The 27,688-nt window shown below is 42.6% G+C and overlaps 2 protein-coding genes across 3 annotated transcripts in view; both read right to left on the bottom strand.

Annotated features, from left to right (window-relative positions):
- The window catches only part of LOC140719717 (AT-rich interactive domain-containing protein 1A-like), a 121,109-nt gene extending 112,618 nt beyond the window's left edge, over positions 1–8,491 (bottom strand). For both annotated transcript variants that reach the window (XM_073034529.1, XM_073034528.1), the window contains exon 1: positions 7,141–8,491. In XM_073034529.1, coding sequence (XP_072890630.1) covers positions 7,141–8,136 — 996 coding nt within the window. In that variant the 5' untranslated portion in view covers positions 8,137–8,491. The remainder of the gene's footprint in view (positions 1–7,140) is intronic.
- The window catches only part of gpn2 (GPN-loop GTPase 2), a 189,367-nt gene that overhangs the window by 59,506 nt on the left and 102,173 nt on the right, over positions 1–27,688 (bottom strand). The window lies entirely within an intron of this gene.

The following is a 27,688-nucleotide window of genomic DNA, read 5'->3' on the forward strand; positions in this document are numbered from 1 at the left end:
AATTGTCCACCAATTGGAATTTCCAGATGCAACCTAAAGTGAGCGAGAGGAAGAAAGCCAAGTTCATCCCACTTGCAAGTGGGAACAAGAATGGTAAAGGGTTTAAGTTGACAGAATGCAATAGAGAAAGGAAGCCAAGGACTACCTTTGTACTGCATGAAGATCCTAGTATCGTGAATGGTTTGTCCAAATGGCAGCAAACTTCACCTGGTTAGTTAAGATCTGACACTGAGTGGCTAAGCCAGTTCCCCAGGGTATCGATTCAAGTCTCCATTTTTAACTTGAGCGAACGATAAAACGCCACGCCAAGAAAAATAACCAGGGTGACAGAGTAATAATGTTAACGTGGTCCAGAACAAAGATGAAAGTGAAATTTTGATTAAATAGATCCATAGCTGTGGAAACATTGTGGCAAATCGAAGGCCAAAGGCTAGACAATTGAGTGTTTAAATAGGACAGCTGTTAAGTGAACTGGAAGAGAGTATTTTTTTTAGCCACAGACAGAAAAATGCAAGACTGCAAAGAGGAAATGTGGGCGGAGAGTATTACAAGCAATGAATGAGGTGACAAGTAATGGTATTGAACTTGATGGGAGCAATTAAGGTGATATTCAACTGAGATGTCTGTGGAAAATAAATGATATCCCAACAGCATGCTCATCCCCCATTTCCTCTACTATCTTAAACATTGACCATTTTTTCTTCAATCACAATCACACATGGGCATGGCCTCAGAACACATCCTACATAGTCAAAAAAGCTCACTAATGCCTCCATTTTCTGCGGAGACTGAAGAAAACTGGACTTTGCACATCTATAGGCACATCATTCTATAGATCAGTGGTTCCCAACCTTTTTTTGGCCATGCCCCACCTAATCACCTCTAAAATCCTGATGCCCCCTGTGGTGATATATAATTCTTATTATTCAAAAAGTGAACTCCTATTCACCTGGAGGAAGCCTAAAAGACCATTAACTTGGTTTAAACAAGCTTCCAAAGAACATGGCATTCATGAAAGAGAAAAATAAAAGAGCCAAAGAACTGTTAAAGTTCTGAGGAAGAAATTACTAAGAAATTGTAAAAAAAACATTAAGTACTTAGTCTTATTAAGTGATATTAAAATAATAATAATAAATAAATAAAACAATGCCGATTCATTTCTACAGCATACAAAGACAGATACACCGTTTAAAAGAGATGACGCAATGTACACACCTTCACACCACCAGGAACCAAAAGCTACTACAAAAAGCAGCATTGGCGCGACCTCATACGAGTTTCTTACGCGTTTGGACTTGTTCATTCGTTCCTTCCTACATCAGTCAATTCATTAATTTAATTATGAAAGCCATTTGATGGCTGTAATGATGGTGATACACTATATATACATTACATACGCAATTACACATGTACATACACACAAGTATTTTTATGTATGCATACTGTATATACACATATGTATTAACTCGCACACACACTCATACTCACACAGACTTACTAGAAAAAATTCACTGTTAATAACTCATTCTTGAATTGCCCCCCTTAAAAATCAAATTACCCCCCTGTGGGGCGTACGCCCCACGTTGGGAACCACTGCTATAGATGCACAGTAGAGATCATCCGAACAAGCAGCCGCATTCCTTGGTACGGAAACTGCACTGTGGCAAACAGGAATGTCTACAATGGATAGTCCAAACCGCCCAATGCATCACGGGCACTACCCTACCAGCCATCAAGGAAATATATACACAGAAAGGTGCTGGACAAGGGCCGGTTACATTCTGAGGGATCCCACACACCCTGCTCATGAACTGTTTGATCCACTCCCATTAGGGAAGAGACTAAGTACCACCAGATTCAGTCACTTTCCCCAAGCAGTATGGCTGATCACCCCCACCCACTAAAATCCACCACTACTTTTATTATTTCCCGTCAGTCAGCTTAAGCACAGCTGCTGTCACTTTATGGACACATAATCAATATATTTAAGCTATCTTACGTATTTATTGTGTAATTATCATTGTTGTGTTCTTTATTTTTGTGGTAGTTTTGTGATGCATCAGGTCTGGAGAATTAGTTCATTTTTCTTACACATGCATACAGGAAATGACATTGAACAATCTTGAATTTTGAATCTTTCCCAAACTTTGTATCAAATTTCTTTACTTAAGGTTCCACAACACCAAACCCCCCCACACACACAACCACTGAAAACCATTTGTTTTTATCATTCAACATTATTGTGCATAATTTTAAAACTCTCTCAAACCATGTTACTAATTCCTCTACTCTTAAAACATTTTATAAATCTCATTTTCATATTTAGATGCTGAAACTGCTCTACACGCTAGTCTTTTTACAATATATAGTCCAAAACTGAGGTTACAGATGACCATCACCTTAAAGGAGTTTATGGACCCAGAGAACAGGTCACATTATGATTTTCTATAATGCAAATTATGTCAAGGAATAATGCATTTCTTAAAAAATAATGATTTACTTACTTCTGCCCCCTCTACTCCCAACCAAATTCTGTGAAAGCAAATTTTATTCCATTTCAAGTTCTGGGGTAGTAATTTGTGAATTCTGCAAAGGTAAATTTCTGTAATCCAAATGGCCATAAAGCAGGGTGGGGGTGGAGGGATCAGCTCTATTTTAGAGATTTCGCATTCCTCCCTTATACCATAGAACTAGTCATTACATTTCATTTTAAATTTAACTCAATTCATGACCATTGTCTTCTCAACAAAAATTCCCGTATTTCCAAATCAAGCCATAAATTTAAATGTATTTAATAAAGTTTAAATCCACCTGCTGTTTGTGATCTTTTTCATAACTAATCAACAAAAATCTTGCAATTTTATTGATCCTTAGAACTATTCTGCCAATTTAGAATACAGATTCAGAAACCATTTCCTCCAAATCCAATGATTTAAAAAGGAAGAGAAACAGTCCTAGAAATAAATTCCCTTATTCATTTTCAATCTCTGGAAAAACTCACTTTACACCCAACTATTTTCTCACCTTCAATCCATCTTTAAATATAATTTTCTGCCTTCCTCTTACCTGTCGAAGTTCACCTACAGTTCAGAATTATCACCCTGACAACACACCTCTGTTTCACTCTCTGCAGTTTCTAGCCAATCTCACTGAGTATTTTTAGCATTTTCTGTTTTACTTTAGATTTCCAACTTTTGGTTTAGTTTTGACTCATGATGTATACAAAAAAAAATTGCCTCCTAATTAAATGTGGTTGTGCTATGTGAACTAGATCATAAATAATAACAGTAGATAATACCACAAATCATGCTAGATCATGGTCTAGCAAGCCACTCAGTCTATGGCAATTAGAAATTGCAAATAAACGCCAGCCTAGCAAACAATGCCAACACCCCATGTCAACACACCATCAAAGTACCCAGCAAGAGACACTGACCGAAAAGATCAGGTTATTATTCCTGTTCGGCCTCAACTCAGGAAGAATCCTGACATACTGAAATATGATAAGTTAATAAGAGAATTTTGCTATAGATTATCAATATAGTACTGTAGGTGTAATAATTATCAAGAGTACTGTTTCAATATTGCCATTCAACATCATTTTGGATTAGGGCCAGAATCTGATCAAAATTAGATTTCTGATTCTCCAATGAAACCATCTTCCCTTTCAGAAAATTCAAAATAGCTCACCTGTCCTAAAAAGGAAAATAAAACCCTTCAAAATGTTGTTAATCAAAAAATTCCAATCAATATTTCAAAATGTGAGCACTGAAATATCAAGACACTCCTCCTGGGAACGAACACTGACTCAACTACTGGAGTTGAATGACCTCAGGGTTTATTTCCTACAGATGTCAGTTTTTTAAAAATCAGACACTGGATACAACTATGGATCCAATTTACAGGGTAGACACCACGTCTGAACACTGCTCTGACAGGGGGTCTGCTACTGAACGTGAACATGAACACATGAACTTTTAGTGATTTTTATATATCTTGCAGCATACAGCTGCTGCAAAGCAACAAATTTCACGACAGAGGTCAGTGATAATAAACTTGATCCCCATTCTACCTGCAACTTCAATCTTGAAAGTATACATCAACAGAGACTTTTAAAGAGGATTAGGGGAAGGTCATTTGGTCTGATCTTGAGGGTTTTTCTTGCCCTCAAATATCATTTTCTTGCTGTATTCCCCACATCCCTTGTTTCACTTAACCTTGAGAAAGTTTTCGATAGTATTGAAAATACAGACCAAATTACTGAATGCCCACAGCCCTCCAGATTCACCCTCTTTTGGGCTAAGCTCATTTCTCACCATTTCAGTTCTAAAAGGCCTACTGCCTACTTGAGAATGTGGCACAAGGTTTGGTTCCTCAATCACGGTTATCTTTTCTGCATCTAACCCAAGGAACCTAAAGATTCAGTATGCTTCATGGAGGGTTCTGCTCCAGTTTCGGGAAGTGAGGAGAGGTCTAACTTAATCTCTCATTCATACAGAAGGGTGGTGATCTTTTTTTGCAGCAGTCCCTCTGTAGGTCGTCTATCTGTTTTAGATAAGTAAACCAAAATTGCACTGACTTCAGGTGTGAATGCAGAAAGGCCCTATATAATTGCAGTAAGACATCTTTATGACTTGAGCATTTGACCACAACAGTTAAGGCTAATGTGCCATTTACCTCCTGCACCTGCATGCTAATGTTAAGTAACTAGTGTTCAAGGACATCCAGGTCCCTTTAAACAGCAACATTTCCCAAACATCCACCATTTTTTTTTAAAGCATCTGTTCGTCTCAAAATAGAGGACCTCATGGTATTCCACACCCTGGACTTTATCTACCATGTTGTTACTTAGTTAGCTTTTCAATATCCTCTGAAACTGCTGAATCCTCAATGTCTTCTTTTTGGTCAGCAGCAACTTGGAAATCCCAAGTCCCCTCAACCAAATGATGAGTTTGCAAATAGTTGAGCCAAAGCACCAATTCCTGCAATACCCATTTAACCTGAGAATAGTCCATTTCTATTTGTTATATCATCCCAATTGCATCAACCCTCGTTCACTTACCTCTTATATGAGACATTATCAAGATAAAAATGTACTACATTAACCTTGCTCACCATCCCATCTAGATACATACTCAGCAAACTCTAAATGATTAAACAAATTACCCTTTTAGAAATCTACACCAACCCTGCATAATCATGTTAATATTTTCTAAATACTTTAAAATCAGATATTTTATGACAAATTTTAGCCTTTTCCCAACTACAATCATCAGGGTAACATGCTGGTAGCTCCCCTTTTTGCCTTGCTCTCTTTTCTTTAAATGGGAGAAGGAAGGTTCCCCTTCACTACACTCCAACATTCTTCCGAGAATTCACAGAATTTTAGAAGGTGCCACCCTGAGTATTCACATCTCTACAGCCACCTTTGTCAAAACTCTAGGATACAAATGAAGAGATCTTTAGGAATTATCAATTTGGATACATTGAGCCTCAAGTTTATTTTCCTCTTTCAATATCTACAGGAATGGACAAAGGGTGGTGAGGGCAGGACACAGAAAAGGGGAAATAAGCTGGAAGAACTGTCACCAGGAGCAAGTCAGGCAAACAGGAAAACACAAGATCAGCAAGAACAAGGTGCCAGATGGAGTAGAGGCAAAACTCAGGAGTTATCTTAATACAGGAGAGGCTTTCTAGAAAGCTCCATAACACCACAGCACAGATATTGCTCTAATAAATAAGGTTACTGTAGGGAGGTCCACTAGAAGAGTTCCTGGTTTGTCTGGAGATTTGGGAACAAACAAGTTGAGATCACTGGGAAGAGGGAAAGAACAAAAGGGCCAATGGGAAGCTATCCCTCTGCAAGGACAAGGCAGAGGCCAATACTGACCAAGGCATGAAGGGTGGTACATTAAGCAACATGGACAAATGTGTGGTGGATGCAATAGATGGACTACCAATAGCAGGAAGGTGGCCATGCACTGACAAGAGGACATGGCTAAAATGAGTGGAAGAGTCTCTGGGAGTCAGAAAATCCAACAGGAAGATCGTTAGATTGCAGCAACAGGATTGAGGGCAAGGGGGTGGGAACAAAGCTCAGAGAAAGCAGATTATTAGGTAACTAACTGTGGAAGAAGGTTTACCAAGGGATTCTCTGAAACAGACCAAGCAATGAGGTTACCTGCATGCTGAGGGCCAGAACAGTGACAGTTGTGAAGCTGGACATGGGCGAGCAGGAACAAGTGCAGGGGAAATGGAGGACAAAAGAGGAATCGACCAGAGGTGGGAGTATATCAGTGCTCATCAGTTGCAAACAGAAATGTTGCCCAAATTGGGTTAAAGTAGAGGGAGTTGCCAGGAATAGATGGTTGAGCCGAGGGATTCCTGAGTTGCCATGAATTTCAGGAACAAAGAAAATGAGTGAATGGGAATGGGGGAATGAGAAGTAGAGATCAAAGCTGAACAAGATCATGAACAGTGGATATGGAGTTGTGCCAGAAGAGTTGGCGGGCAAAGGACCTCTCCTTGCTCCCAACGAAGGGCAAGAGCCAAAAAAGGAGAAGGCTTGATTAGGGGCAAGAAGACAGTGATAGAAAAAGCCACGGGCCTACATAGAAGTGTGGGGTATGATGGAAAGATAAGTTTGATTGTTAGAGGAAATGCACACGTGGGAAGAGAATGTGTAAGAAGAGGGAGAATAACAAAGCCAAAATTAGGGAGGGAGTCGCTGGTGGAAGCAGAGGGGTAAACGGTAGTAGGAAGTTTGGACCAGGAAATAGGGGAGTTTCGATGGGGGGGGGGGAGAGAGAGGATAGGGACCACCAAGGATAAGGTTAGGAAAACGAGCGTCGATGTGTGGGGAGTGCTCGGGGTGGTGTGCGCAGACAATCTGGGGTTGTGGGTTCAGGATGTGCCGCTCCGCTCGGGTTCAAGCCTCACTTTACATAATTTATACCGAGAGCTGCAGCTCCAGTCGCACAAAGCCGGCCATTTTAGAGCGAATTCTTTGTACTGAGCGAGATACACAATCAAGGCCCGATCCCCCTCTCTCACACAACCACCACCAACCAATTCCCTACAGAGGAACAACCACTCAACGCCCCGAGATACACTAGTTAACTACTAGTTATTTTTTTTTACCTGGGTCCTGAGCAAGGGCTGCCCGCTGTTGCCGGGACTGATGGGCGGATGGTGTATTCTTTGTTGCGCTGCTGCCCAGCCTGCGCTCGCGTACTGTCCGCCCAACTCGCCTCCCTTAGCCAGTTCTTGGTTGCTATTATAGTCCTGGTGGGCTTGGTTATAGTTAGTGAAGGCCCGCGCTCCACTCGGCGAGGTGAGCAGTTGGTTGAGGGTCGGGGTGCTAGAAGCCGTCTGCGATTGTTGCTGGAGGCCTGGGGCGGGCGCCGGCTGCTGGTGCTGCCCTCCGAACCGCTGGAAACTCGGGGCCATATTCGAGGCCGAGGCTTTGGGCCCGGCCACTCCGGCCCGCGGCGAGTTGAGGCCGTAGCCCTGGTTGGTGTAGCCGCTGCGGGCCGGATAAGCCGCAGTGTAATTGTTGTAGTGGCCGAAGGCCTCGTGTGAATTGGGCTGGAAGGAGTCGAGGCCGCCGGTGTGCAGCGCTGCCCCCATGCCGGGGCTTTGTTGTCCGCCATGTTGGTGAAACGGGCCCCGGTAATGGTTGTAACCGTAGCCAGCGGCCGGCACGGCGGCCGGGCCCGGACTAGGCGCGGGGTTCGCGTTGGCCATGGGCCCAGAGCCTCCGCCGTTGTTGTTGGAATGGTCGAAACGCTGGTCGCTGGTCAGGAGGCCTAGGCTGCCCGCGGCGGCCCGGCCAGGCTCCGGCTCCACGGATCCCGCTCCGCCGTTACTGTGTTCCGAGGCGGCACCATCCGGCTCGCCGTGCGGCTGGTGGCTGTTGTCCTCGTCGCTGTGCTCGCCGGTTCCCGGAGCCGCGCTCAACCTGTGGTTGCTGAAGGCATCCCTGGCGCCGGAACCCGACTCCGAGCCATTGCCTGGCAAGTGATGTTCCTGCTCGGCGGTGGGGCCGGGCCCACTTCCCGACTTCAACGCCGCCAGATCGCCGGCCTTGGCCTGGCCGATATCGCTGTCTCTGAGGGCGCTGACCGGAGCGGCCATCCTGCCCGCCGCTCCGCGCGATCCCTCCCCCCCCCCGCCGCCGCCGCCGCCGCCGCCTCGCCTCGCTCGGTCTCGGTGTGTGTCGCTGTCTCCCGTGGCCGGCCTGGCGGCCCCAACTCCCGATCCCGGCTCCGCTCGGCGTCCGCGCTCCGCCCGCCGACTCTCAGCTGCTGGGCTCGCCCTCGGCGGCGGCGCCGCTACTGCTGCTGCTGCTCACAGGCCGGCGGTGCCGCTGTCGCTGCCGCTCCGCATGGCTGGGGTGTGGGTGAGCACAGCAGTCCGAGCCCGTCTATCGGAGCCTCGGGCCCAGCGCAACACGCGGTCTGACAGAACTACTAGCCATGTTGTGTAGGGGGCGGCGGCAAAACCTGGAGCGGAGCGGGAGGGGGAGGGATGGGGGAGCGGAGCCAGGTCTGGGGGTGGAGACATCCGGGGGCGGGGACTAGGCCCGGGGGGCGGAGCCTCGGCCCGGAGGCGGGCTCCGCGTCCGGGGGCGTGGCCAGTCCTTGTCAATCACTCATCACTCCATCCCCTCCCCTCCCCCCACCGATCTCTGTCTCAAACACACACACACTTACTTCCAAACGACAGGCTCGTTCCTTCCTTCCCCCATCCTCCTCCCACCACCTTCAAGGGATTCTGTTCTCACAGAAAAAAAAACTATCTCCACTAAATCGCAGGTACTGATCGAGTTTAAGTTCTAAATCCACACAGGCAGAACTTGGCAGCTCAAAGCAAGGATTAGAACAAAGCCTCTCGGGAATGACATTGGGAGGCACAGTTTTTTTTCCCACACATTAAGGGTAGTGTAAATTAGAAGCTCCCTGCAGCAAAAAACACGTAGGGTTTGAGGTCTACAGCGGGAAATAAAAGAATAAAGTTGAGAAATATACATTTGACAGGCAAGTCTCGTGTCACCAAGGAGCCTCGTGTTCATGGAGCTAAGATCTATCATAATCTATTTGAACGGTATGATATGCTAAAGAAAGGGAACTTGCAGCACAGAAGAATCCACTTGGACAATCTGATTAACGTTGGCCAAAAATAATAATTTGTTCAGATCACTTACATTCCTAGTCTCTGGTAACCTGCAGACTTTGTTGATTAACACAACCAGATCCATCTTAAACATGCAAACAGGAGGAAATCTGCAGATGCTGGAAATTCCTGATGAAGGGTCTCGGCCCAAAACGTCGACTGTGCTTCTTCCTATAGATGCTGCCTGGCCTGCTGCGTTCCACAAGCATTTTGTGTGTGTTGCCATGTTAAACATGATGAGATTGTCCACCTCCTCTTCTGGAAAGTGGGAAGCTGGAAAGCTGTAAATTTATAATCGATCATTATGTATGACATGGTCATGGTCTTTCCATGATCATGGTTGCTCTTGGCAATATTTTCTACAGAAGTGGTTTGCCATTGCCGCCTTCTGGGCAGTGTCTTTACAAGATGGGTGACGCCAACCATTATCAATACTCTTCAGAGATTGTCTACCTGGTGTCAGTGGTCACATAGCCATCACCTAAGCAGGTGCTACACCTTGCCCAAGGGTGGCCTGCAGGCTAGTGGAGGGAAGGAGCACCTTACACCTCCTTTGGTAGAAATGTATCTCCACCCGGCCACCCAAAACTTTATAATGCCTTACCATTTAAAGCAATCAGTTTCCTGGCCTGTCAGTATCTGAATGAAAGGAAAAAAAGCCAGACCCTTGTACAGAGTTGATAAATACTGAATTAATTTGAACAATATAGTGTTTTACAGCGCAGATGCGGATGATTTGTCCCCCTTGGTCTCTACTATTGTTTTTATTCCACAGAAGTTTTTCCACACTATTTTATCTCTTGTTATGAACATATACTTCCATTCCTTACTCTCCTATAGTAGCCAGTTCCTTTTACCTGTCCAGAACAATCACTTTAGCTGTTTCAACTGTTCTCCAGAAAAGAGAAATTTCACTTAGGTACCATGATGTACTTATTGATTATCTTATCACGATGATCCATAGTTTCAGATTCTCTCATGGGAGGAAACATCTTCAGTACGTTTACTCAATTAGCTCTTTCATGGTATCATTTTCCTTCTGATCACACTCCTTTCTAGAGGAAAGAACAGAACATAGAACAACACAGTACAATGTTCCACCAACCCTTTAACCCACTCCAAGATCAAACTAACCCTTCCCTCCCACATACCCTCCATTTTCCCTTTCATCCAGGTGCCTACCTAACAGTCTCCTAAAGGCCCTTAATGTATCTGCTGATATCAGATTTTATTATAATAGAGAACTGCACAGGCCAGCTCATTTATCTTGGATGTTAGCATGTATTTGGTATGAATACTGAGTAAGAAAGGATCTAAAATTGAAGTGAGGGCTTTCTGCAGAAAGGTTAGAGGCCTTACCAAAGCTAGTTTCTCAATTTGTGGGATAGTCTGAATACATTATTAAATTATTACTTACTGCCTGTCACATTGCCGGCATTTCAGGCAGCAATGAAGGCCCTCCATCTCTGGTGGTGTTCGGGGTTTCCTTCATCATGAAGTTAGCTCAGTTTTCACCACTGTCAGTCATGCAAGTCCCAGGTGGAGACTCAGGAATAGCATTGTGCACAGATGCTGAAGGATTCTCCATTGCTGTTTCCATAACAATTTCGTTTGACCAGTCAGGGTTGTTAACCCTGAACTGAACCCCCAAACCTGGAGGATCGTGAATCACTCTTAGTCTGGCCTCTAACCTTTGACCAGTTTGGCATGGGTGACCCTACCAAGAGCCAAAGCATAAAGCCCTGACTCCAGCCAACAATACTCTCTTGAGTCATTGAGGCACGCAAGCCTCCAAACCACGACAAGGTTGTGGTCCTCTTTGAGGATTACTAAATTATGGATGCACAATATAACTAACATCGTATTGAAAACAAGAATTCTTCTTTCAAGATTCTTATCGGCCTGGACACTGGGGATAGCTCCTCTTCTCATCTACAGATTAGTGCCAAGAGTCTTTTATGTTTACTTGTTGTACAAATCTCTGTATTAAAATGTTTAATCTACCTTGCGTTAGGGTGGCATGATTGAAAAAACTGACTTTAAGAAATTAAGATATAGGAGCAGAATTAGGCCATTTGGCCCAGTGAGTCTGCTCCACCATTTCATCATGGCTGATCCATTTTCCCTCTCAGCCCTAGTTTGTGTTGACCCTTATCAAGTAGAGTAATGAATGCATAGCAAGGAACAGTCTGCTGGAGGATCTCCGTAGGCTGAGCAGAAGCTGTGGGGAAAGAAAATGTAAATGTTTCGGGTTCAGCCCCTACATTAGAATTGAGAGCTGAGAGGGGAGATGGCCAGTATAAAGGGGAAAGGGGGAGTGGTGAGACCCCAGACTGAAATGATAACATGCAAATTGCAAAATATATTTACAGGTGCTCTGTAACTGTGACTTACCAAAGACAGGTAAAAACAGTTCAGGGAGTGGAATGGAGTGATTTTTATAGCCTCATTCACCTCCTTGTATTTCTGATCAGAGACAAGAGAGAGAGGAAGCTGGCAGTAAAGGGAGAGACTGGAAGGGATGGAGAATGGAGAAGGGCAACAGGGTAGCGTAGTGGTTAGCACAACGCTTCACAGTACAGGCAACCAGGGTTCAGTTCCCACTGCTGCCTGTAAGGAGTTTGTACGTTCTCCCCGTGACTGCATGGGTTTCCTCCTACAGTCCAAAGACGTACCGGTTGGTAGGTTAAATTTGCTAGGGTTAAATCGGGGGACTGCTGGGCAGCGTGGCTCAAAGGACCAGAAGGACCTAATCCATGCTGTATCTCAATTAAAAATAAAACAAAAATATCATAAGGCAGAGAGAAGAATTGCAAGGAGCTGATCAGGAAGCTTAAGAGATGGGGGAATTCCAATGCTCACAATTTTTCCTGACTATTATCCCCTCTCATGTCCAGTAAATTGTTAGTTCATTTTTCCCAGTTCATCCTTATAACATTGTCACTCGAACTGTCCAGTTATTCCCAACTGTGGTCTAACTTTTGATACAGGTTTAATATCCCTTCATGGTTCCTATCTTATTCACTTATTTAACAACACGTTATTTAATGATTCCTTTTTCTTATTATCCTGTTCAGATTATGTTACAAGGTGAAAACTCTCCTTATATCCTTATATTTATGACTACAAGACAATAAGACAAGGGGCAGCGTTAGGCTATTTGGCCCATCAAGTCTTCTCCACCATTTGATTTTCTCTCAGTCCCATTCTCCCGGCTTCTCCCCATAACCTGTGACATCCTTACTCAGCGAGAACCTATCAATCTTTGCTTTAAATACATATGCCCAATTAATTGTCTTCACGATCATCTGCTACAAATAATTCCACAGATTCACAATGCAGGAGAAATTCTGAAAGTAAATGGGAATGGCTTATAGTCCAAGGGGACAAAAGGGTAATGACAATAGAGGGTTTTTTTTTGGAAAGATCAGAGTATAAAAACATAAGAATGTTCCTCCAATTAGAAGAGAGAAAGAGAGTAAAAAATAGAAGACTTTCTATGAAAGCTCATTATAATGGAATACAATAAATAATTTTATCACGCAAGTAGAAATGAATTGGTGCGACCGAGCAGCAAAATGTTCAAGGTTCAATGCTGAATACTCCAGGATATTTAGAAGAGATGGTGAAAGTGGGAAAGGAGAAGTGGATGAAGAAAAGGTATGAGGACCTAATATTAATGGGAAGAGTCTAATGGCTGTCAAGTTGTAGTGACAATATAGGGTGCACTCCAGATCAGTTAAGGAGAACACAGGTTAAATATTGTCTACAGATCTGCTTCCGTTGTCGAAGGACAATGGAGTGCCTCAAAAGCCCTGACCAGTTGCTAAGCTAGTGAGATTGTATCTGCCGTGGCAGTGGGCAAATTGCAGGAATTAGTTCTTCGCATGTCCAACTTCTCAAAGCAGTTCATCACAGTAGATGTGAGCGTTGCTGGACAGTAGTCACTGAAACAGCTCACCCTGCTCTTCCTGAGTACTGGCATGATAGATGCAGGTGGGGACCTCAGACTGCAGCAGTGAGGGATCGGAGATGACCTTGAACTCTCCGGCCAGTTGGTCAGCATGGGTTTTCAGCACTCTGCCAGGCACACCGTCATAGCCTGACACCTTGTGAGGGTTCGCCCTCCTGATGTCAGTCTCCGAAGCAGATCACAGGTCGTCAGATACAGTGAGACCTTAGCAGCCTCATCATCATTGTTCAGATTGTCCATGGCTAGATGCATCGTGAAATATACATTTGAATTGTCTGACTTCCCTTATTATGAATCTGGGAGGGGCAGGCACCTCCACAGTGTATTCAAGGACCTCTCACCCTCCATTAAAACCTCTGCCTCTGGTTCCCCGGACCCTGCTTCATCCCTCAGTAAGTTTTGTCAGAACAACAAAGCCTACTTAACGATCAGAACAAACAGAAGGTCTGACCAAACTGGAGCAACTTCTCCCAATAAAAGCAGTGTGATTTCAGCAGATAAATAATGTCAATGGTGGATAATCACCAACAAATTTTACCTGCACCTGCCTCAACTCCCCAAACCCATACCCACCAGCTCCCACCAGCATTTAATTGGATCGGCAAACCAAATCTAAGTACACAAGCGCTCCCTACACGTGACCAGTGAACAAGTGTAGCTGCTGGCTCACTTTAACTTGGTTCCAGCACTGGTGCTGCACCAGGATCATGACCACACATAGCATCGTTCAGTTTCCGGAGCTTAGAAATTCATTCAAATCAAATCCACGAAAACAAATACAGATAGGCTGCATATAATGACAATTGTACTCCAACACAGAGTATAGATCATTGTGTAATTCCATTGTCAATCAAAGTTGGTGAACCCATTGCTGTGGAAAACTAAGATTGATTTTATGCACAAATCCATTCACTGCCTTTATTGAGGGAAGGTGTTTCTAAATTAGCCATATGTCCTGTTCCGTCCGATATATGAACTGATTTAGTTTTTCTGATAAAATTGACACTATCGCTGTATTATCAGCATTTTGCTGTGGGCACAGATATTAGCCCTCTCACCTCTTTTTCCAGAGTCAATAAACATAGCTACATAAATTTCCAGGTCAAGATTCAAGATTGTATAATTTCATTTCCAGCACACAAATGTAAGGAGAATGAAATAATTGTTACTCTGGATCCGATACAGCGAATAAAAAGCACGCTATGATAAAGAACACAGTCATAAAAAAGCACAATAAATATATATACATAAGACAGCTTATTTACATAGATTGACTATGTCCATCGAGTGACGCTAGGCATAGGGGTAGACGTCTATACAGGGCTGACTGATGGGAAATGATAAAGTAGTGGTGGTTGAGGGTGTGGTGGGGTGGGTTATTGAGTGGAGGAGTTGATCAGCCGAACTGCTTGGGGAGAGTAACTGGCGTGGCCTCCTCCCTGATGGGGAGAGGGACAAACAGCCTATGAGCAGGGACGGTGTGATCTTTCATGATGCTACCGGCCTTTTTCCTGAACCTTTCCGTATATGCCTTCGCTGGGCATGGGCAGGTAGTCTGGTGCCGGTGACGCATTGGGCAGCTTTGACTACCTGTTGTAAAGCCTTCTTGCCCACTGCAGTGCAGTTCCCGCACCGTGCAGTGATGCAGCATGTTCGGATGCTGCAGCAGTTGATGTACAGCTCCTGGTGTAGAGCATGATGTCAAGAGAATTTTCTTTTCATTTTCAAATAATGGCACAAAATCGTTTTCATTTTCATTGGAATATGCAAAGCCTCTGACTAATCCCCCATTTAAGAGATGACATCCTTGATATTGCAGCCATTACCAAGCTACAGTAAGCTGCCAACCAGCACTGCATTAAGATCCTGGGGTAGGGCTAGAAGTTATATAGGTCTATGCGAGTTTTAAAAGCAGAGGTGGGTAGAGGCAATGATGCAGCTGTGAGAACCATGGCGAAATACTAGAGATAATAATTCATCCCATTCTTCCGGAGAAAAAACTACCACATTAGCTGAAATCATAAACAGAAGAGTTTCTGCAGAAGCTGGAAACCCTGAACAACACACACAAAATGCTGGAGGAACTTAGCAAGTTAGGGTGCATCCATGGAGGCCAAATGAACAGTCAACGTTTTGGGCTGAGACCCTCCACCAGGACATAGTGAAAATATTAGTCCGATTTCTTGTAATGTATTTATTGAAAATCTGAAAAGAACAGTTTCTAGGCTGGAGGTGAGAGATGGGCCGATTTACTACTCCACAAGGTTTGCTCATTTCTCTGCTGAACTATAACGGGCTCCTGAATCGTCTACAGCGATGACTGCCTTTGTGGTTGTGGACACTTCAGTTCTGAATGTTACTTGCTTACTTTTATTGTTTGCACGTTTTTTTTCCTCTGCATATTGGGTGTTTGGCGGTCTTCGTTTTGATAATGGGTTTAATTGGGTTTCTTTGTTTTGTGGCTAGCTGTGTAAGGAGACGAACCTCCAGGTTTCATATAGTATACCTACTTTGATAACAAATGTACTTAGAATTTTGAACTTTCAACTTGAAGTGATACCTAGAGTGAGGAGCTAGCATTGTGGTCTTTAATTTGAACGTTGCTTAAAGATGATTCATTTTGTTTTGTGCAGAAGGATGACAGTCACATGATGAAGGATCCCACCCATCCTGACCATGAGCTGCTTGTTCCACTCCCATCGGGGAGGAGGCTGCACAGCATCCACGTCAGGGCCATCAAACTCAAAAATAGTTACTTTCTCCAAGCTATAAGACTGATCAACACCTCCACCCACTGACCCACCCCTCCACAGCCCCAACCACCACTACTTTATCATTTCCTATCAGTCACCTCATGTACAGACACTCCTCTGTCTAGCATCACTTTGTGGATGTACAACTAATCTATGTATATAAGCTATCTTACTTACTTACATTTATTGTGCTTTTGTTTTCATTATTATAGTTTCCCTTATCTTATTGGTTTTTTTTCTGCTGCATTGAATCTGGAGTGACAACTATTTTGTTCTCCCTTACACTTGTGTACTGGAAATGGCATTAAACAAGTATCTTGAATCTTTTGTCCTTTCCAAGACCCTGATCAGCTCTTATTTGGAATATTGGGTCCAGTTTAGGTCTTACAGTTGAAGATATCAAGGCTTTAGAAAAGGTCAAAGCAAGGTCATTGGAATACTTCCCAGTTTAAAGCAGCTTATTATCAAAGAAAACTGAGTGAATTGTTCCACAGCTTTTTACTGTAATGCAGATATCGGGTGATAAAATTGATGTTCATAGTATGACATTGTTCTAGATGACATTTTGCTCAAATCAGATGGTTCTAAATGGACACAAAAGTTACAACTTTAAGTGTAGGTTAGATTAGTTCAGAATTGGAATCAGATTTTGTAACACTAGCAGGTGACGTGAAATTTATTGTTATGCAGAAGCAGTGCATTGCAATACATAATAATAAAAACTAGAAATTACAGTAAGAAGTATATATATATATTTATATTTATATCTGTGTGTGTGTGTGTGTTAAATCATATTAAGTACAGGTGTCCCCCGCTTTACAAATGTTCGCTTCATGCCACTTCGCTTTTACAAAAGACCTACATTAGTAATCAGTTTTCGCATCACAAAGTGGATTTTCACTTTTACGAAAATTTTTCCCATATAAATTAACGATTCTTCGCTTTACGCCATTTTGGCTTAAGAAAGGTTTCATAGGAACGCTCTACCTTTGTAAAGGGGGGACACCTGTAGTACAAAAAAGTAGTGAGGTAGTGTTCATGGGTTCAATGTCCATTCGGAAATCAGATGGCAGAGGGGAAGAAGCTGTTCCTGAATCACTGGGTGTGTGCCTTCAGGCTCCTGTACCTCCTTCCTGGTGATAGCAATGATAACAAGGCATAACCTGGGCAGTCATCTCCTGTGCTAGTTTTGATCGTTTGGTTTATTTGGTGGTGTGGAGTGAGGGAATGCTTACAGGACCGGTGTTTTCACTGTAGGCACACTCCCCCAGCTCAAAGGACCTAGACCTTTATTCAATGAATCGAAGCAAGGTTTCCGGGTCAAGGTAGTCCAGAATACCCAGGAAGAGATCAGACTCAGAGTCTGAATGGTCAATGCTGTTAGTATCCATGTGGAAGGAGTCAATCTGGCAGATGCATGTGGAGAAGTTAGACAGAAGTTAGACAGAACTTACATATTTCCCCAAGTTTCCCCGGGGAACAGCTGATCTTATAGTTAGCGGGAGGATGAAGCACAAGTCATTACATTTGTGTGGGGTTGGGGTACTGAATGGACTGGAGGATTTTCTTTTCCAGTCTATCATAATTTGCATGTATTTATCCAATCACTTTTCAAGCCATGCAATCTAAATCATTGCACCTCACTGCATAACGAAAGGTTTTTTCATAATTCTTCATGGATCTTCTGCTAGATGTCCTAAACCTGTGACCTTTGAATAATGGCCTGAGTGCCAGCAGAAACTGTTCTCTCTCTCTCTGCTCAATCAAAAGTTTTCATGATTTTGAACAATTGTACAAAATTTATTTTTAACCTTAAAGAGAACAACCACATTACTCTTGTCCCTCTATCTGACTACAACCTCACAGGTTTAATAGCATGAATCATCATCATCATTATATGCCATGTTGTATGAAATGGGGGATCATAGTCTTATCCATGACCATAAATATTCTCGGCAATTTTTTCTACAAAAGTAGTTTGCCATCACCTTCTTTTGGGCAGTGTCTTTACAAGACGGTGACCCTAGCCACCATCAATACCCTTCAGAGATTGTCTGCCTGGCTTCAGTGGTCGCATAACCAGGACTTGTGATATGCACCAGCAGCTCATACGACCATCCACCACCTGCTCCCATGGCTTCATGTGACCCTGATTAGGGGGGCAAAGCAGGTGCTACACCTTTCCCAAGGGTGACCTGCAAGCTGACAGAGGGAAGGAGCTCTTTACACCTCCTTTTGTAGAGATGTACCTCCGCCCTGCTGCCCAAAAAGCATGAGTACTGTGATTAGTATCCAAGGAGAGAGACGGAGTTTTAGTTTAGTACCTCATTCAAACAGTGACAACTCCAAAAGGTGTCACCTTCTAGGACAAGAGGGCATGACTTCAGGATTCTAGGACATCCATTTAGAACAGAGCTGCGGAGACTTTAGTCAGAGGGTGGTAAATCTATGGAATTTGTTGCCATGAGCGGCTGTGGAGGCCGTCACTGGGTGTATTTAAGGCAAAGATAGATAGGTTCTTGATTAGCCAGGGTATGAAAGAGTATGGGAAGAAGGCAGGGGAGTAGGGATGACTGGAAGAACTGAATCAGCCCATGATTGAATGGCGGAGTTGAGTCGATGGGCTGAATGGCCTACTTCTGCTCCTATATCTTATGGTATTAAAACTGTAGTCCTCCTTCAGTTCTGCTCAAAACGTTCAGCCTAAGGTATATGCTCAACTCTCTTGGGCAAGTTTTGAACCTTTTTCATTAGAGAAAGACCCACACCAAGGATCTCAACAAGTGGGAAAGAGGTAAGAGAAAAAACTGGAAAGAAAGGGAACAAAGGAGGAAATGAAAACAAGAAAAAAACAGGTCAGAGAGTCAGGTAATGAGCTATTTTAGTTTTTATATCCCCCACCCTTAAGCAATGCATTCCAGAACCTAACCTCCCATTTTATAAACAAAAGTATTCTCCTTGTGTAAAGTTCTTTCGCCAAATCAGTTTAAATTATGGACAAGGTCAGGTTAGGTCAATGTCAGAGAAGAAAATGTTTCTGGAAAAATTCAAATAATCAAGAAAACTATGCGATGGAGCACCAGGCAAACAGAAAACTAGAAGTAACATGCCAGATCTTGAGAAAGAGATAACAAAAGACAAAGAGGGACATTGAGAGAGAAAAGAGAATGAAAGACAAAGGTGTAATACAGAGACAGAGATAAAAGCAGTGTAAGAGAACAAAAGTGAAACACAAAAACCTGTTTAAAATGTAAGGTGAAAATTGTCAGAGTGGGAGAAAGGAGATGAGAGAATGAGCAGGATCTATTCAAAGAAATACATGAAAGAAAACTGAAAAATGAGTTTAAAATATTTTTTAGATGAGTTCCTCCAACATCTTGTGAGTATGTTGTTGAGGAAAAAGCCACACGTTTTCACAATGTACCAAAGATTGAACTGTCCTTCTAAAGAATGGAATAATATCATGATGACATTTTCCTGGGATATGAAGTTTCACAGAATTTGTATCTGATATTGTATATACAACCCTTCACTATAACTACAATTCTTTATATTCTTTACTATATATACATCTGGTCTAGCCAGGAACTGAATGAACACTGAAAAATACAGGTAACACCATATTACAAATGTTGAGAACAATGACAAAGAAGTAAACCTGAGTGGCTAACCAGTGTGGGCAACTACAACAAGAAGCCCAAAACAGCTTACATTAATATTGTACTTTCAAAAGGCACTTCACAAAACTGATAGCAAACTAAATTTAGTACCGAGCTTCTTAAAGGAGATATTAGGACAAACGGCCAAACATTTTATCAAAAAGAAAGTTTTAGAGAAGTACCTTTATGATGAAAGAGTTATAGGGCAGAGAAGGAATTCGAGAGCTTTAGTGTTTTGACAAATGAAGCTATGGTCACAAATAGTTGAATAATTACATTTTGGTGCAATCAAGAGGAAAGAATTGGAGAAACGCAGGTATCTTAGCATATTAAAGTGCTGGAGGAGATTTTCTATGATTCCGTGATTCTATTCTATATAGGTATAGGGAATGGGCAAGTCGAAAACATGGATAAGAATTTTAAAATTGAGGCATTGGTTAAACAGGGGTCAATGGAAATCACTATGGACAAAAGACATGGGTAGCAGATTCTGATGACCACTGGTTAATGAATAGAACAAGTGTATCTTCTGACAGGACATTGAAACAGTCACCAAAGTTTCCACAGTAGCTCACCCATTCCTGAGGTGTTGCAGTCCATCTTCAATTTCATCTGAGATCCAGAATAGGCCACATCCGTCGTGTCAGGATGTGCAAGTCTCCAGAGAAAGATGAAATAACTATCCAACCTTGCCGTCGTCTTGACGGCAATCTTAGTGCGCAGCTGCCTCAAGCTGTGTGTAGAACCGAAGTAGGCAAACACGAAGTGCCATTATGTACTCAGGTTTTATTTGTCCCTGGTATTGTGAAGGATGGACTTGGCCTCATTGCCATACAATGTACCATTCAGCTGGAATGATCTTTCACAGAAAAGTTTCTGCAGGAAATCACTTTTTTATTTCAAGTCCTTTCATCAATAGTCCTGCAGATCCTATGGGAGGATACAGAGGGTCCTGTTTCCCAAACAGACCATCAAAGCCTGCCTCATCTTAAAGTAAATTTCAAAGTTCATAGTAAATTTATTATCGAAGTACATATATGTCACCATATACTACCCTGAGATTCATTTTCTTGTGGGCATTTTCAGTGACTACAAAGAAACACAACAACTAAACAACAAGACGGACAAACAACCAATGTGCAAAAATCAATAAACTGTGCAAATACAAAAAGAAAAAAAACAAACAAAATAATAATGAAAAATAAATAAGCAATAAAGATTGAGAACCAGAGATGAAGAATTCTTGAAAGTGAGTCCAGAGGTTGCAGGAACAGTTCAGTGTTTGGTTGAGTGAAGTTATCCCCTCTGGTTCAGGAGCCTGATGGTTGATGGGTGATAACTGTTCCCAGACCTGGTGGTGTGGGTCCTGAGCCTCCTTCCTGGCAGCAGTGAGAAGAGAGCATGACCTGGGTGGTAGGTGTACATGATGATGGACGCTGCTTTGCTGTGGCAGTGCCCCTTGTAGCTGTGCTCAGTGGTGGGGAGGGATTTACCCGTGATTTACCGGGCAGAAAGCGTATACATCGAGACCTTGTTAAACTGGAAGTGAGAGGGGTCCTCACAGTCAGATCTTTCCTGTGCCATCATGGTCTGTACCCCTGAAATGGGTACTATGCAGATAAGATGATCATCCACCTCTTTTTGGACTGAGTTTGTCAAGAAAGTATGGAAGAGGATGCAACAGTCATTGTCAAGATTAATCCCAAGTACCTGCTGTAACAGAGATGTCTCTGATCTACAGATTGTTCTCAGGCAAGCATACTGAGATAAACATTAACTGTTGCTGGATGGTCATCAATTTGGTGAAAGGTGACCCTTGTTGGTTTTCCATTGTAGGGAGATGTCCAGAAGAAAGTCCTGCGCACTGGCACTTTAGGAGTACGTGCTGAGAGATGCACTAGTACGATTCCCTTTGCATTTTGTATGGGGTGAAGGGGGGTTTGAGGGGTAGGTGATCATGTTGCCATTCTTTTTTGTCCAGGGGATGGGTTTGAAGTTTCTTTTTGAACAAATCCCTTGGGTTTCTTTGTTTCATAGCTGCCTGGAGAAGACAAAACTCAGAATTGCATACGGAATACATACTTTGATGATAAATGAACTTTTGAACCTTTGAAGGTGAAAATTAGGAAGGGGCCAAGAATAAGCCCTTGGACCTCTCATGTCACTTTAAGTGCCAATCTGAGGCAGGTTTGAGAAGATGGGCAGATCAGAGGCAGATACAGTCCAATGTTGGAAACTATGAAGTGATATACTGTCAAGCTAATAACAGAGCAAAACTTCCAATTTAATAGAAAACAGGGTATCGAGCATTGTAGTAGCATTGACATTTCCCAAAGCTTGAGTTTGCTTCATTTGGTGGCATGCCTACATTATATGAAAATAAAGACAATTAAAGATCTAGATTCATTAGATGTTGTTATCATGAGAGATTCTGATCACAATGTTAGCAGCTTTATTTCATAGAAGGCGATGAGTTTAAATGTGAGTGGAAGGTGTCTTTAAGAAAGGAAGACAGTATTGCTTCCATTTGTCAAATTTAATAACAGCAAAAAAAACCTTCCCCAGAGAGTGAATTCTCTGCCACAATCTTTTGTTGAAAACAGTCAATTAATTTCTTTTAAAAAATGATCAGATAGCTACTTGAATTGATGAAACCTCGCAAGAGTGTCATGAGTAGTGGTATTAGTTTAGATGGGGAATATCAGTGACGTAGATGATGGGCTGAATAGCCTCCCAGTGCTTATGCATTTCTTTACTGAGTGTGATATCTCCTGAGCTGTAACCATGTCAAGAGAATATACAGGATGGGAGAGTAAGAATGCAGGGGAGATGAAGAATTAAAGGGATGAAAAAAGAGAGAGAAAAGCAAAGCACAGATTGTACAAAACATATATTAATCTTCCTAGATCCTATTTTCATATATGAGGCCTTCTTCTGTTTTTTGTGTTCCTAAAATATAAATGTAATCACTTTTGGAAAAAAGCTTTCATGCTAAAGTCTATTTTACATAGCTGTGGAATTTTCCATTTCAGGTTGAATCTATTTATCATAATTATTTGTTTTAAATATTTGATTTTTTAACCTTCACATCAATATTGCCAAAATCCTTTTAAAACTCTATTGCCTAGGAACAAATGCACAAACCCACCTACTTTGATTCCCTGTAATCATTCTCAATTGTTAAAAATATAGGTCACATTTAAAAAAATAACATGCAGTAGTTTATTCCCACTCAATAACTACACTTGGCATCAAGCTCAGTGTGTTGTGTGTTGCTGCTTCTCTTCCCAGCTGTCAGCCTGATCACATTGCCAGCAATGAGTGAGGCTCACCAGAACTCCATTGCAATGCAGGGACTGTGTGTTGCAGGCTAGGCTCTATTTTTAAACACTGCTGCTCATGGGGCTGAATATGTTGTATGACTGAGTATCAGGCTGGTCTCTCCCTCTCATACATTCTCTGCTCCTCTTTCTGTTGCATTTCAGACACGTTCAATTTTCTCCTAATGGTCCCCAATGAAAAATAATAAGTCTATTAAAGAGTATTGATTACAATTGCTTGTTTGCTGTGCAGTTTCTTTTGTTTCAGAGGCTGAGTTGTGTGAAAGGTTCCTGTTTTAATGCAGACTGTGCCCAGGTCAGAAAGAACAGGCTGCACTCCCTCTGGATTCCACCCACTCTAAAGGCTTCAGAATCGCCATCCTGCACAGGACCCCACTCGGATGGGGGTAGAGGAAGGCAGCAACTTCCAGGGAGGGGCCTACAACAGTTTCTGACCCAGATTATTATTTTATCAGGTTGTTTTTAAAGCATTTCTGACGACAGTTCCCCGGAATCCAGTCCGGGTTTTAAGCCGCTTTCCTCTCTCCTGTGCACGGAGCGCTCAGAGCTGCAGCACTCAGCAGCAGCAGCAGCAGCACCTTCCGCCTGGCAAAGGCTCCTCTTCGGCTCTCACACCGCCCATCCGGCCCGGACGGACTGCCAGCCGATGCCGGCCGCTCCCGTGCGGCGCCTGCCGCTGCTCCCGGCCACTTGTTGCGGCCCTCAGCCGCTGAGACACCGGGGCACTATTTTTCCGAGCCGTCCTTTTGACACATTCCTGTGTTACTGCGCCGCGCTCGGCTTCTCGCTCTTCCTGGAAACTCCCGCCCAAAGCAACGAGACAACAAAGTCTGTTCAGTCAATCCAGAACGGGCTCACGCTAACATTATAACTTATGCAGAGAGAGTCCTGAGCAAACTAAAAATAATAGAAACAGCCTGCTCTGGAGGGAGGGTGAACAACAAACTTGAGCAGAGAAAGCAAGCCACATAGCAAACTACAGCACACAGAGAGAGAAAATTGACCGGAGGTCACAGCACAGAAATAACAAGATAACGAGCAGAGTAGGCAAGAACACACAAACAACAAAATCAGAGGAAATCAGGAACCACAAGAGGGAAAGAGAGCACCCTCGTTCAGCCCAGGGACCTAGGGACACAAGCTGTAGAGAAGACCCAGTAGGAGGACAAACCAGTTTTGCTGATTTGGGCCCACAACAATTTTGATCAGTTCAACAAGATTTCCAGAGCTGACCCAGAGCAAATTAGAGCAGACTAAAGAGGTCTGTAGAGGATTCAGAGCATATGTGAACAGAGGAATACCAGGATATAGGATTGTGCCCAGAGCAGTGCACAAGAGTAAAAAAGCACATGATCCAGAACAAACTAGAAGTGAAAAGCAAAATGAGAATAAACTAGAACAGAGAATAACAAAATCAATAAACCAAAGTGAAAAGCAGCAACATTTGTAGACACGACCCAAAGCAAACTAGAAGAGAACAGCATGATCTGAGGGTAGGTCACCGACATTAGGAAAGCAACTAGCTTTGCAAGTGTCCAGAGTAAACATGCGATGAAAAACATTTGTAACAGAAAAGACACAAGCTGGTTAGGAACAAGAACTGACAAGTTTCAGAGCAAATTAGATGACAGAACAAATCAGTAGAGGGGAGAAAAAACAAAGATTTAAGAAGAGGACCCAAAGGGAAATAAAACAAATGATCACCTTCTACCTAATCCTCCTCCCCTCCCCCCCCCCCCCCACTTTTTATTCTGGCAACTTCCCCCTTCTTTTCCAGTCCTGAAGAAGGGTCTCGGCCCAAAAGTTGACTGTTCCTTTCTGTGGTGAATGCTGCCTGACCTGCTGAGTTCCTCCAGCATTTTGTGCGTGTGTTGCTCTGGATTTCCAGCGTCTGCAGAATCTCTTGTGTTTATGGTTAACAGTAAGGCTTGCCGAGAGCACCTAGAAGAAACAAACAAGGTCTATTAATGATGCAAAATATTTAATAGCCAGAAAAGCAACAAGAATGGAAGAAGAGACCCTGAGCTCACTATAGGAGAGAAGCAAGATCTGCAGAGGAGGCCTGCGGCAGAGAGCGATTTGGTAAGAGGTTGCGGAGTGAATTAACACAGATCTGAAACAAGATCTGAAGAGAAGACCGAGAGCCACAGAAAGACCCATAGAATATTCAACACTTATTACATCAGTGAATAATTAAGCAACACACATAAAGCACTAGAGGAACTCAAGTAGGCCGGGCAGCATCTATGGAAAAGAGTACAGTCGACATTTTGGGCCAAGACCTGAAATGTTGATTGTACTTTTTTCCATAAATGATGTCTACGCTGCTGAGTTCCTCCCGCATTTAGTGTGTGTTGCTTGGACTTCCAGATTCTGTAGATTTTCTCTTGTCAGCTATTTCCGGGCCCATTTACTACTGTAGTGCAGGGTTAGCTAGTATGATTCCTGTACTCTAGTCATGCAGTGACCCAACTCCTGTGAATTAGGATATGGCATTCAAAAGCGTAAAGTTCAGAATCTGTCCTTTTAAATGGTCTTGACCACATTTCTCTAGCCCACAGCCCAACTAAGATATTACTGGCCCACTCTATGTATCTTCAGGCAGAGAGTCGGGTACTGCCTGAGCTATGGTGACATCGTAACTTTCCCCTTTACTGATCACAGAACTTGCAGTTGGACTTAAACAAGAGGCAACTTGCCTTGGTCATTAATCCACAACAAAAATAGCAGAAACAGACCAAATGAGAAAGAAGTGTAGACATTTATAATGTGGAATATCTGAAATATGGATTTAAACCAACACCAACTAGCCAACAGCAGCCAATTTGTCTGTTGTATGAAAAAGCTTTACAAATGAGGCCATGAAACCATCCTTGAATATTTGAAAAGAATGCACTCTGATAAAGCAAACAAGAACTTGGCTTATTTTCAGTCACTTTATGAAAACTTTCAGAAACAGAAACACTTCAAAACATATTTGCCAGTACTTCACAACAAAACAGTGATTGTTTGCGTGCTTCATACAACCTTTCATTGTTTGTTGCTAAATTTGGAAAGCCCCATACAATTGGAGAAGAACGGATTCTAACAGCTGTAAGAGAGGTTCTGAGTATGCTTTTGCACAAGTCACCAGACCAAATAGTTAAAGCAATCCCACTCAGTAAGAACTCTGTTCAAAGATGAATAGATGAAATGTTTGTGAATGTGGAAGTCACATTGTGCAACATACTTGGGACAACAGAATTTGCTCTGTAGTTGGATGAGTCAATTTTGCCAGGCAATGACAAAATTTTGTTTCTTAGTTATGTTTGCTTTACGAAAGATAAAAACATAGTTCAAGTGTTGTTATTTGCAAGGGGTCTAGAAACAAATATGAAGGGGAAATCAATATTTCAATCGTTGAGCAATTTTTCAAAGAGAAGGACATTCCACTCACCAACATTCTTACCTTGTGCACTATCAATGTCAGGATGCCATCATGGAGTTACTACTTTCTTCAAAAAGCTATGCCTAACACATTTAGCATTCACTGTGCAATTTACAGGCAACATCATTAAATACTGTTATCACAGTGGTAAATAAAATCAAGACCCATGCTCTCAATTTGGGAGATTTGTATTGAGAATGATGGACAGTTTGAACACTTGCTGTTGAACACAAGTAAGATGACTATCAAAAAGATACTGTCTGAGATGCTTTTATGCATTTTTACAAACCATGGTAAAATTCTTTGAAGACTTGAATGCTTCATTCAATAATCAACTGAAGAAAATTAGACATGGGGACCAACCAAGGTAGGTCTGACATGGTGAGCGGTAGGGCACTAAGGAGTGTGGTAGAACAGAGGGATTTGGGAGTGCAGGTCTATAATTCCTTGAAAGAGGCATCACAGATAGATAGAATTGAAAAGAAAGCTTCCAGCACATTGACCTTCACAAATCAATGTATTGAGTACAGGAGTTGGGATGCTATGTTGAAATTGTATAAGCTGTTGCCGAGGCCTAATTTGGAGCATCATCTCCATTTTTGGTTACCTACCAACATGAAAGGTGTAAGTAAGATTGAAAGAGTGCAAAAAAAATTACGTGGATGTTGCCGGGATTTGAGGATATGAGTTATAAGGTTGAATAGGTTAGGACTTTATTCCCTAGAAGCAGAAGATTGAGGGGAAATTATTAATTAATAGAGATATACAAAATTATGAGGGGTATAGATAGGGTATAAGCTAGCAGGCTTTTTCCACTGAGGTTGGGTGAGACCACAACTAGAGGTCATGGGTTAAGAGTGAAAGGTAAAAAGCTTCAGGGGAATATGAGGGGGAACTTCTTCAATCAGAAGCTAGTGAGAACAAACTGCCAATCTAAGTGCTGGATGCAGGCTTGATTTCAATACTGAAGAGTAATTTGGATAGGTACATGGAAGGAAGGGGTATGGAGGGCTATTGTCTGCGTGCAGGTCAATGGGAGTAGACATGGACTTTGGTATGGACTCAATGGGCTGAAGGGCCTGAATCCATGCTGTAATGTTCTAAGACTCTATGACATTCCTTATTTGTCAGAATTATTTGCAAAGTTTAATGAAATCCATCTTCAATTGCAGGGAAACAATATGAATCTTATCAAAGTCAGATCAGTGATCTCCACATTTCTCTCCAAGTTAACCCTATTTAAGTGCCACATTGGCTGTCCAATTTCCAAGCCTCTCTGAGTTGGAAGAGAAAGAAAGAATACCAGATGATGATCTTCAAATATATCCATCTGGGTGAGCTGCATAAAGATATGTCAGAGA

Source organism: Hemitrygon akajei, chromosome 32 (assembly GCF_048418815.1).
Source record: "Hemitrygon akajei chromosome 32, sHemAka1.3, whole genome shotgun sequence".
Classification (NCBI taxonomy): Eukaryota; Metazoa; Chordata; class Chondrichthyes; order Myliobatiformes; family Dasyatidae; genus Hemitrygon; species Hemitrygon akajei.